At 33.3% G+C, this 12,265-nt stretch overlaps 2 protein-coding genes across 4 annotated transcripts; both read left to right on the forward strand.

Annotated features, from left to right (window-relative positions):
- Positions 1–386: 386 nt before the first annotated feature.
- Positions 387–3,731, forward strand: LOC133801572 (OPA3-like protein). The gene is made up of 4 exons (XM_062239813.1): positions 387–829; positions 1,252–1,386; positions 1,639–1,725; positions 3,086–3,731. The coding sequence occupies exons 1-4, from the start codon at positions 701–703 to the stop codon at positions 3,242–3,244; spliced, it is 510 nt and encodes a 169-aa protein (XP_062095797.1). The 5' UTR covers positions 387–700; the 3' UTR covers positions 3,245–3,731.
- A 4,703-nt stretch (positions 3,732–8,434) lies between these two features.
- On the forward strand, positions 8,435–11,794 carry LOC133801573 (transcription factor VOZ1). Of its 3 annotated transcripts, none has more exons than XM_062239814.1 (5): positions 8,435–8,459; positions 8,936–9,197; positions 9,387–9,536; positions 10,179–10,698; positions 10,822–11,794. In XM_062239814.1, the coding sequence occupies exons 2-5, from the start codon at positions 8,967–8,969 to the stop codon at positions 11,376–11,378; spliced, it is 1,458 nt and encodes a 485-aa protein (XP_062095798.1). In that variant the 5' UTR covers positions 8,435–8,459; positions 8,936–8,966; the 3' UTR covers positions 11,379–11,794. The 3 variants fall into 3 exon arrangements, with proteins under 3 accessions (XP_062095798.1, XP_062095800.1, XP_062095799.1); XM_062239816.1 differs by having other exon boundaries at positions 10,197–10,698; XM_062239815.1 differs by having other exon boundaries at positions 8,458–8,597.
- The last annotated feature ends 471 nt before the right edge of the window (positions 11,795–12,265 follow it).

Below are 12,265 nucleotides of genomic sequence, written 5' to 3' on the forward strand. Positions count from 1 at the left end.
GGCCTAGGGACCAACGGCTGTTCTAAAATCGTAACAGTAGGCATTATTGCCGCAAAAAATTTTACATAAGCATTTAAGTGCAATAAAATGAACTACATAGGCATTATTGCCGCAAATATCCTTATTTTGTATAACTTGAATATTTTTGCCGCAAATACCCTAAAAATCAAACAATTTATATTTTTAAATAAATAATAGATAGAAAGAAATAAACTAAGGAGAGGGAAAAATAGGTTTTTGACTCCCACTTTAGTGTGAGTAAGCCTATTGTTCTTATCGTAGGCATGCATGCTTGTACATGATGGACGGTTCAGATTGAAAAGTAAAATGGGAGAAACGGTGTTCTCTTCTCCTTAGAATTTTCCAAAATGAAAAGAGTCAACACAAGGCAGCGAGGTCCAGGAGTCTCTGGGCAACCTTGCGCCTTCCCCACGCTTTCTTCTTGTTATTTTATCTCAAAACCCAAATCCAAACACGGTCAGAGACCTTCGCTGCGTTACTGCCTTCTTCGTCAAGTAAAGAGACCCATTCTCCCTCTCACTTACATATACATATATTATATTTATATATAATATAGTCAAAGCCAACCATAGCAAGTACAATTTTGACCTTTTGAAGAAATTTTTACTTCTGTTCCTCCAAAATTTCTTAACCAAAATCACAAAATCCCATTCCAAGATCCATTTTTTTAACAACAGGTATGGTATTCCCGCTTGTGAAGCTCGGGACTTTGATCTTGAAGACTGTGAGTAAACCCATCGCTAGCAGGATCAAGCAGCAAGCTGGTCTGCACCCAAGTTTTCGTCAGTTAATCATCAATATGGCTCAGGTAATTCGGTATTTACTTTTCTGATCCCATTTTCTCTTCTGGGTTTTGCTTGGTTCATCGGTTTGTTCGATTCCCAAATCCCATTTATAGATTGGAATTGGTTTTAGTGATTATGTATATCCCATCAATGCTATATAGTGTAAAGATTTTTCATTCAAATGAAACACATCATGTCATTTCATTTTGAGCATATAAGATGGTGAATTTAGACTACAACAGGACTGCATTAGCTTAATGTTAAATTTGTGGTTATCGTTTTTCAATCAATATAATGAACACATGTATATCTGTCTAATAGTTCATAATCATTATATTATGCTTGTCTTTCTTGTTCCATTGACTTGTTTGCCAATTATTTGTAAGTGTTTATTCTTGTCATCAAATACACTAACATGGCATTTCTAATGCGAATTTTGAAACAGAAAAACCATCAAATCACCACACAAATGCAAAGACGCATCTATGGTCATGCAACTGATGTTGAAATTCGTCCACTGAATGAGGAGAAGGCTGTACAGGCTGCTGTAGACCTTATTGGGGAAGTCTTTGTTTTTACGGTAGGATTCATCTCCTAGCTACTTTATTTGAAGAACTCTCATGGATAGTTATAGACTCTTAGCTGAAATGTAGATAATTCCACTCATAGAACTCTCCTAAGCTGAAATGTAGATAGGTTCCACTTTCAGGACTCTGATATTTTACTTACTGAACAGGTTTTCACATCAGAATACTTGTGTATAAATGTGTACAAGTATCTAGAGTTTGTTTATTTATTTTGTTATTTACATGTGCAAATTTCCACTTGGTAGGTGGCAGGAATTGCTCTGATCTTTGAAGTGCAAAGAAGTGCTAGATCAGAAGCCAGGAAGGAGGAAATACGGAAGCAAGAATTGGAGGTAATATTAATATGGCTGTTTATACTTATTTATATTAGACATTGGCTTTGTGATGTAGAATGAAGAGAAAAAAAGAAGATAATCCTATAGATGAAGCATATAGATAGAAATAGAGGAATTGGTAGATAAAAATCAGAAAGGATGAAGAATTAGAGAGGAAAAACAAAGAGATAAATCTCAATGATTTATAATTTCAGAAACAATATGACAAACAATGAGAATGATTAAGCCTAGTTACAAATAGACGAATAAGATAAAACCTAAGAATAATTATAGAATATCATTATTGATTAAAATAATAACTTAAAATCATGATTTGATAATATGGGTTATGCACTGTTTCTCTGGGTTCAAAAAACTCATCTCCGGCTAGTTGGAATTTTTGTAATGAAGAGGTATGGTATAGAAACCGTTCCGCTTTCTTTGTGGAAGAAATAATGGGAACACATGATGTTTCGAAACATCTTTGTGGATGTATAATTCCATCACCTAAACACTAGTTCAACAATCACTAGAGAAGGCAAACCACATAGAGCATATCCAATCTTTAGGACGAAGAGAAGGTTACCAACTTGGGCATGAAATTTTACCGGAAATGTGTATGCTAAGTGTGAGACTAGCAATCAAATTTTTAGGATCGTCACATGAGGCTGAACGTCTAATTTTTCTTCCATATAATCCCACAAAGTGATAGGTTGACGATTCGGCCAATACATTTCCAACTAGCAGTACCAATACATTTACAGAGAAATGCATCTATTTTTCCTCCCTAATTTGTTCTCAAGCTGTTTCCTACAATTTGGCCAAACAATAAGAGTTTGTGTTGCTTGTTAAACCTATGTATTCCTTTAAGAAGAGCTAAAATGCGGTAACTGAGTTTTGAATGAATATTATTTGATGATCAAATAACAATGTGTTTAAGACAGATTCATTCTTAGAGCCCCTGCTATTTATTACTTTTCATATTTTGTATATTTACCTTTAAGAAGCATAGGTGTAAGATTGGAAGTTTTAGATATGAAGTAAGACTATTTTTCCTCCTTTTAAAATGACATGTTCTAGTCATTGACTCACTGTTAAAGACAGTAAGATATGATCAGGGCAAACAAAACTTTTTTTTTTTTGTGCTGAACATGTTTGGTAAAGTGAAGATATGTTATTCATTTATTCTACATAATTTGTGGGAAAAGCAAATTATGACTTATTATTAGGCCGTGAAAAGCAAATAAAACACTGATCAATAAGACTATGCACCACAAGCCAAGCTTTGTGTAAGAGCATGCATATGCTTCATGTTCATATAGAGCAATACAAAATTCTGTGCTGTGCCTGACATGCATCGCCTGTACATTTTGTTTAGGCAATGAAGCAAAGAGATGATGATTTGTTAAGAGAAGTGGAAAGTCTTAGGCGCAAACTTGAAGAACTCGAACAACTTTCGAAAGGACGAGGACTCGGTGGTGTTTTCCATTTCAAGCATGCTACTGCAGAAGCTGGAAATTCAACAAAACCAGCCTGATCTACTGACAACATGTATGAAGCAAATTAGAGATAATTTTACACAGTTCTTTCTCAATTTTAAAACTTCCTCCAAGCGAGGGAATTTTTTCCCACCATTCTTTTGACCACAGAGTCCCCTGTGTTACTGCTTCTTTTCACATTTAAATGTATATTGTCAAGATTAAGGCTCTGTTTGGACAGGTGGAAAATAAAAAATAAAGCAGGCAAAATTAGCAAAAGTGTTGTAAGTAGTAGTGGTCGCCCTTAGCCAGTCATAATCTACTTTCAATATTCAACACCTTTTTTTTGGGAACAAAACAACACTCTTCTGCCCCCACACACATTTCACTCTTTCTCAAGGGCTTCTTCTATGGTGTTAGTTAGTTACATGTGACAAAAGCTTCTTTTTGGAGACTTGGTTGGTGGACTTTGAAATTGGATTATTTCCAATGATCATATTGATATGGATTTTAATCTAAATGCATAAAAGTCCCAATTTTTTTCAACCAAGTTGTTTCCTTGCTATTCTGACCACGTGGGGTTGTTTATGTTTCTAATTATTGTCGAGTGGTGTTGCTGAGTGGATTTGGCAAATCAAAATGGGAGTGATTCTCTCTACTTGATTGGATGATAATTTCATTAAATAATAATCTATTATTTAATAACAAGAGAATTTTGTTGTACCATGCTATGATGCTCCACTTCCATTCCTTTCGAGCTAAGTAAGATATACTTAAAAAATGGAAGACTTTTGACTCAATTAAAGGATGTTATGTGAAGTCTCCATCTGTGATATGTGGTACTATTACTCAACAAATGGCAGAGAACTCAAAGAAAACACTTTGTTATTATAAGAGATAATATGAAAGTATGTAAAGTATCATTTTTAATCCCTCTTACCCTCTCCCTTTAGTGAAAGGACCCAATTGAGGCCATGACATTTCTTTTGGCATGGTATTGAGCTTGCTTGACCATTAATTCTTTAAAATTTGGAAGTTTTTAAAATTTTGCAAGACAAAAGACCCATAAAAATAATCTAAAAATTTGCAGCGAAATTAAGTTGTCTAAAAATATTGCACTTAAGTCATTAAGTAAGTATTTTAGCGGCAAAGTCAGTAAATCGTATGAAATGTTGCACTTGAGTCATTAATTAGTTTTTTTGGTGACAAAAGTTACATTTTACACCAATTTAGTATGGTGAAAGTCAATAAGTAGTGTGTTAGATTTAACGAAAGTGATTTTCGCTGCAAAAAAAATTATTTAGTAACTTAAGTACAACATCTTAATGATTTTCGCCACAATTTTTCAAATAATAATAAGGGTTTATACCTTTTTGGACCTGTATTTTGACAAATTATTATTTGGATTATTTATTTTGTAAAATAATTCAAATAGACCCATAAAACCGATTTTGAAGAATAAAAATTTGAATAGAACAATACAGTTTTTAAGCAGAATGATTGTGTTTTTGTTCTAAAGTGTTAGTTTGGTGGATTATTTGTGATTTTAGCTCAAAAAGTTTTGATCAAAATCAGGTTTAAGGGTATATTTGAATCATTTTACAAAATACAAAGTCCAAAAAGTAATTTGTCAAAACACATGGTCCAAAAATATATAAACCCTAATAATGATAAAAAATAAATAATAAAACAAAATACAGAGTTCAAAAAGATATAAACCCAAAATAAAAAAAAAAACAACAAACTTTGTAAGATAACAATACAATACATGCCTAATCACTCCATCCAACACTATTTTCTCACTTTGATTGGCACTATTATATTTTTAGTGCATATTTTTTTAACAATTAAAATAAAATAATGAACACATAAGCCCTAATGATAACAACTCTTACTTGACAATATGCTAATAGAAAGTGGATGCCTAGCAGTTTTAATAGTGCAACTAAACATTAGGCTTAAGAGAAATTAAAAAAAAAAAAAAAAACCCTAAACACCCATGGTGGTGATTGTCCACTAGTATGTGCATGTTAAGTACTTTTCAATAATAAACATAAGAGATATGTTGGTCAGAATCAAATTAAAACCACACTTTCATAGCTAAAATTGAAGTCATAAGATGCTCCTAATCTTCAACCCCATACACTACCACCACTTTTAATTCTCTTCCAACTTAAAGTGGCATCAAAGTTGGGGAATATGGTAGATGTTAGTGGGAAGTGTTCTTTATACCTTTCTTGCCTTGCTCATCTATCTATCCATTTCTCCACAAAATGAGAATTGTTACACAACAATTTTCACTTGTATAGAAAAATACCACTTTTACTTTTCCATACCAATTTATTTACTTCTCACATATTCAGTCATCAATCATCTTGTTCACTGTTGTTTTCACCTTTTAGGTCATCTCCAACCCATAACACCATATATGTTGCACTAACACTAAAACTAAGGAATCTTAGCACCATATTTTTTTTTCCATTCCAACCACAATACTAAAAATTACACCAAAAAGTATATTCTTTATTATTATATTATTTTATCTTATATATAAAATAATATACATATATATTTATTAAATACTAATATAAAAAGCAAATAGTACTACTTTTTGTTTTTGTCGTTGCTACAGTACCCTACTATATTTGGTGGGGTACTAAAGCTTGACAGCATAATGATGGGATAAATAAAATTAAGTTAGATTTGATTTTGTATATTTTTAACACTATATTTATTATTTTGCAGTCCGGTAAGAACTGCCGTTACAATTTGATTTTGTAATTTTTCTAAGGTAAAGAAAGAATCAAAAGAAGTATTACTCAAAATTCCACTATCTCATCATCAAATTTATGATTACCTTTTGGAAAAAAGACGATGAATATGACAAAATGTAGTTGACTATCAACTCACATAAATCGACCTCCTTATAGACCACCAAAATTTGTTTTCGAATTTTCAATAAAATAAAATAAAATAAAAAACTAATCACTTTGTTAATTTAGCAAATTATAATAATTTGATTTTTCAAGATCATAGAAAGCCATCTAAAATGTAAATCGTGATAATAGAGTGATACTAGATACGTTTTTCATCTATTTATAATTATGACATCAAAATTTAATTATATGCTAGAATATTTTTTTTATAAAAACATATTCAATAGACATAAATTTTTACTTCGCCATAAACTTGTTAAAATTTTAAAGTATATATCAATGATTACTTTAGTTTCTGTCATTGATCTAAATTTATTATGATATAAAACTTCTTAAAAAATGGTATGCATTCGACTATCTTATTTGTATATTTTATATATAACATTATTTTTATTTGATTAAAATTGATGCCATTTAAAATTTAAACTCATTTTAATTTATTTTTGAATAAACACTAAACTTTCATTCAAAGAGAAACACAAATAAATTTCCAAAAGAAACACACTTGAAGTATTTACTACCAAATTCTGACATAGAAAACTATCAAATGCAAATTCAATCCAAAACAATAATATTACTAATAAACTTGAAACAACAAAAACAAATCAAAACTCAAAAGTAGGAATGGCATCCAAAATAAGGTGGGATACTCACACCGCCATTGTAGGCATTGAATGAAATCGAGTGCCACCAAGGCTTTCGTCGCACTATCGCAAAAATTGTTATCTGATCCTCCAAATATTCTAGTAAAAAAGTATACTGTAAGGGTCGATGAGAAGCCCACCCTGAGCCCTATCAAGAAGACCACCACTGTCGAAACGAAAAGAATAATAGGACCTTAATTCTCTAAATTTGTCACACCCAAGCCGAAACTGCGAAGACCACCATTGAAATACAATCACCGTCGACAGAGCCGATCTCACTTTAAGGCCAGTGAGGCAGCTGCCTAAGGCCTAAAATATAGGAGACCCATTTTTTTTATACCATCATATACATATATTAAATATATTTCAAAATTTAAGATATTTATTATACACAGTTAACTCTTAAAGTTTTTTTTAAAAAAAATATTTTTTAAACTTTAAAGTGGTGAGTCATGAGTTATAAGGTTTAGTGAGAAAAAATAGGTATTGATTAACTTCTTTTGACTTTAATTTATTTTATTTTTAATTTTCAATGTAATAACAATATATATATATATATATATTCTAAAGTTATTTTTTTTTTCATAATACACTATTTTATATCTCTTATTCTCTAAAAGTGAAATTCTCTCACATGCATTATTTTTTAATCATTTTGTTCTAATTGACATTATTGTTAGGTTCTATGGCTTTTAGAGAATGTTCGTTGTAAAAAAGTTTGAGAAGAAAATTTGCTTATTAGATAATTCATCTACAACTTTGAATAATAAATTTGTATTATTTTTATTTAGAATATTTGATTTTATTAGGTGGGTGTAAAAATTTTATTTAAATTTGGATGATATATTAATATTAAAAATATAATTTTTTTTCTTCTTCATCAAATACCTCATTTTAAAATTTTGCTTAAGGCCCCAAAAAAAATTAGGTCGGCCCTGACCGTCGAAGAGGAGGTTGCCTCATAAATGTCCATTGTAGCCATTGAATGAAACCGAGTGCCACCAAGGTCTTCGTCGCACTATCACAAAAATTGTTATCTGAACCTCCAAATATTCTAGTAAAAGAAATCTACTATAAGGGTCGTTTAGAAGCCCACCCTAAGCCCCATCAAAAATACCACCACCATTAACATCACTGTCGAAAAAAAAAAGAATAATAGTACCTTAAATCTCTAAATTTGTCACACCTAAGTCGAAACCGCCAAGACCACCATTGAAATACAATCGATCGTTGAGGAAGAGGTTGCCTCATAAATTTTCATGTCGAAAGCCAGACATGCGGCCGGGGCCACAACAAAAACCCAAAAAGACCTTATGCTTATGCTCCCACTCTCATTACAAGTGAATTTGTAAAATCTTATCTAAAACCCTTGAAATTAATCATGGCATGCACTAGTTTAGAATTGCAATATTTATCAAAGTACCCTTTAACAAAATGAGTAAACAATAATTTCATGAGTAGTGTGGCTTCAAAATGTGAGGGCTAATATAGTAAATATGAGTATATTCTCAAAGACAAAATCCACCCAAATTAATTCCCACACCATGCTTTGTTTTTTTTTTTTTTTTTTTGGTCTTCCCCTTCATCTATTTGGCGCGTCCACGTGGCATTCACACTCTTAATTTCCCTCAAAAAAAAAAAACACTTTTTTAGGAATTGGAAAAATTGGAGCATCAAACAAATACCTTTTGAGGGTAAGCATCTCTCCTTTTCGATCGAATATATATTTTACTTTCTTTCTTGCTCTTTTTCGTTCAATTTAGTGCCCAAATCTCTCTTCACAACTCTTATCGCTTCCACACTTGGATTTCTCGATCCCGATTTCGGCTTGGGTAATCACTCATTTCTCACTTTCTTTTGTATAAATTTGTTTTCTTGTTTACGTTGCCGTTTAAGTTTAAGATCGTCATTTGAGGTTTTGAGCTCTTATTTTCAGGGATGTTTTTCATTTCTGTGATTTTAAATTTTTTTTTTTTTTTATAACTATGTTGGCTTGAAAGTTTTTCTGTGATTTTAGTGATGCTCTGACTTAGTTCTGGGTTTTGCTTGATTGTTAAGTTTGGTTGAGTTTTGGGGGTGAAATTTAAGTTGTGTTTTGAAAACAGTTAAATGGGTATTTGTATATTCGATAATCTGAGATGGGTTTGGTTTGGTTTTGCTAATTGTGTAGGGTTTTGAGCTGAAATAATAGGGTGAGGTTTATGATGGATAAGGGTTCGAAGAGCAAATGCAAGTCTGTAACGCACAAGCTTTTTAAGGACAAAGCGAAAAACCGGGTCGATGACTTGCAGGCTGTGTTCATGGACCTGCAATTTGCGAGGAAGGAGAGCCGTACAATTGATATGGCGGTCCTTGAAGAACAGGTCAATCAGATGCTCCGTGAATGGAAAGCTGAGCTCAACGAGCCCTCCCCAGCTTCTTCTTTGCAGCAAGTTAGCATCATATAAAAATGTTTTTTGCCATTTTGAGTGCATATCTTGAACTCCATGTGTAAATAAGTTTGTACATCAATGTATGTGATATGTGCTAATAACTTGTGCTTAAGATATGTATAAGAGAGTTTTGCTATGATGTGGAGTATTTGGTTGTGATTTTTGATATTTATGAATGGATGATTGCAGGGTGGTAATCCTGGTTCGTTCTCCTCGGACATCTGTCGGCTGTTGCAGCTGTGTGAGGAGGAAGATGATGCCACTAGTCCATTAGCTGCCCCAAAACCTGAGCCTACTGATCAGACCTTTCAAGTTGGAGAGACTGTGGTCTTTCATGAGGTGGATTTATTCTTTTTATTTTGTTGGTTCTAAATGTTTTTGGAGTTTATAGGAGGAGCATCATTTTGGTTACTGGTTATGTTATTTCATTTTATCATGATATCCCATTCAAATGTATATTATAATATGATTCTATGAAGAGGTTACAGTTTGTTGTTGATACTCCCCTGCTCTTTGGCCTATTTGATTCCTACAGAAATATGGAAACATAATAGTTACATTGATGATCTTCGAGAATCAAATATCAATTGAGCCTTCTTGGCCTCATTTGTACCCAAAAGATCCTTTCTACTTTGGGTTTGGTAGGGTAAAGAATCATTGCCACCATGGGTTATGGCCTACATATTAGATTTAAATTTTAATGATTTCATCATAAAAACTAGAGGATGCAGATATTATCTTCCTTTTGTGACTGGGGGCCCCTTGCAGGGGTACCAATGGTCTTGTGGAACTTTATATTATGAATCATTTTTCAATTTGGTTTGTTTGTTTGTTTTTATAATGGAACTTTTATTTATCCTGGACAAGAATGCCTTTATGCTTTATATGTGTTCACAATCTACAGTATCAGCAATTTCATGTTGCATCATCAGTGATGCAATTAAAATTGGCACTTATTGGCGGCTGTAACTAATGTTTCAGGGGTTTGGAATGAATCAGGTGCAACAGGAACATAGCTTCCCCTTGGTTGATTGCAAAAACTCCACCTCAAGAGTTTGCAATGTTTCAGTTAACAATTTGGAAGGAGCTACTCATTTAGATTATCATCAGTTTGAGTTGCATCAAGAATTTGGCCACAACTTCTACACTGATTTTACCGGAACCTGTGTTTCTGGGGAAGATGCATTGCCACATATCTCTAGCTATCTACCAAGTATATGTCCTCCACCTTCTGCTTTCTTGGGCCCAAAATGTGCTCTTTGGGATTGTCCAAGGCCTGCTCAGGGGCTGGATTGGTGTCAGGACTATTGCAGCAGCTTTCATGCTGCTCTGGCATTGAATGAAGGACCACCTGGCATGGCTCCCGTTCTTCGACCTGGAGGAATCGGGCTGAAGGATGGACTGCTTTTCGCTGCTCTTAGTGCAAAGGCACAGGGAAAAGATGTAGGTATACCAGAGTGTGAAGGGGCTGCAACTGCAAAATCTCCATGGAATGCACCTGGTAGGTTCATTTTGATTTCATTCACGTTGTTGAAGTTGAATTCTTTAATTTTTGAAGTAGATATGCTATAAAATTTGGTTTTTCGGTATCTATTTGACATGTATATTGTGTCATATATTGCAGAACTCTTTGATCTTTCGGTTTTGGAAGGTGAAACAATTAGGGAATGGCTCTTCTTTGACAAGCCTCGTAGAGCGTTTGAAAGTGGTAACAGAAAGCAAAGATCTCTACCGGATTACAGTGGACGTGGTTGGCATGAGTCGAGGAAGCAAGTAATGAATGAATTTGGAGGGCTGAAGAGATCTTACTACATGGATCCACAACCCTTGAATCATATTGAGTGGCACCTTTACGAATACGAGATCAACAAATGCGACGCATGCGCACTGTATAGGTTGGAACTGAAACTGGCTGATGGGAAAAAAAACGCCAAAGCGAAATTAACAAATGATTCGGTTGCTGATTTGCAGAAGCAGATGGGAAGACTTTCTGCTGAGTTCCCCTCCCCCGAGAGCAAGCGATCTGTCAAGGGAAGATCAAAACTCACTGCAAAGGTTGGTGTTGGAAATGTTTACTCGACGACTAACAGAGTGCCGTCAACTAATGGGACATTTGGTTATGGGCTTGGTGCACCATATGATTATCTTGTTGATAACATGACAGAGTATTATCTGACGTAATCAAAGAAAGTTGCACGAGTATGGAATGAGCTTCATGTTGTTAGGCAATGGTGGGGTCGTGTTATCACTCTTAACAAGTCCAGTCTTTCAGTTTTTTTCTTCTTTTTTGATATAATATAACCCAAGTCAAGCTCATTTTTTTGCTCTCTAAAGATATCTGTGAATAGCTAGTGTTCGCATGGAAGTTATTGGAAATGAGAAGCATATCCTAACTTTTGGGACACAGGTATAAATACCATAAAAATGGTGGTCACCCCAACCCAGAAGTGTCACCATTCCATAACAGGATAGGTATAATGCATTGCTTTTACAAATTTATTCCCGACTATTTGGGGGCTCCAAATATTGTAATAGTGATTTGATATGAGCAGTTTACAGTACATGGATGACAATATATGCATTATTAACTGTGACTATTGGGTATATATCTATATCTATATATATATTTGATAGCAACTCTATTTAGCAGGTTAAGAATTTGTGTTGTATTTTCCTTTTTACTGGATCAAAATAAGTGGCTTGAAGAAATAAGCCACAGCTTACATACTTTCATTGAATGTACTTTTTTTTATTGAAACGTTTCCATTAAAAACTTCAAGGATTTAGATCTCAAGGTCATCTCACTCTAAATGGTTATCTCCTCAATTTGTAAAATTGAAATAAAATGGTACACAAAATTGATAAGGTACCACATGCGTATATTTTCATGAATAAAATGTATCATTTTATGCTAATTTTTAAATTACGGGATATCCAATGACTATTATCGAGAATATATTGCATCATTTTATATTAATTTTTAAATTATAGGATACTTAATGATCATTGTCAAGAATATAAGGTACCACCATAATAATAATAAAAATATTTTACTTAAAATTATATAT

The sequence above is a fragment of the Humulus lupulus genome, chromosome 9 (assembly GCF_963169125.1).
Source record: "Humulus lupulus chromosome 9, drHumLupu1.1, whole genome shotgun sequence".
Classification (NCBI taxonomy): domain Eukaryota; kingdom Viridiplantae; phylum Streptophyta; class Magnoliopsida; order Rosales; family Cannabaceae; genus Humulus; species Humulus lupulus.

What these genes read in the sequence shown, in the direction of transcription:
- LOC133801572 (XM_062239813.1), top strand. Translation starts at nt 701, where the DNA reads ATGGTATTCCCGCTTGTGAAGCTCGGGACTTTGATCTTGAAGACTGTG. An exon ending in GGGAAGTCTTTGTTTTTACG is followed by an intron (nt 1,387 to 1,638) that starts GTAGGATTCATC and finishes TCCACTTGGTAG; the next exon opens with GTGGCAGGAATTGCTCTGAT. An exon ending in TACGGAAGCAAGAATTGGAG is followed by an intron (nt 1,726 to 3,085) that starts GTAATATTAATA and finishes CATTTTGTTTAG; the next exon opens with GCAATGAAGCAAAGAGATGA.
- LOC133801573 (XM_062239814.1), top strand. Translation starts at nt 8,967, where the DNA reads ATGATGGATAAGGGTTCGAAGAGCAAATGCAAGTCTGTAACGCACAAG. An exon ending in AGACTGTGGTCTTTCATGAG is followed by an intron (nt 9,537 to 10,178) that starts GTGGATTTATTC and finishes CTAATGTTTCAG; the next exon opens with GGGTTTGGAATGAATCAGGT. An exon ending in ATCTCCATGGAATGCACCTG is followed by an intron (nt 10,699 to 10,821) that starts GTAGGTTCATTT and finishes CATATATTGCAG; the next exon opens with AACTCTTTGATCTTTCGGTT.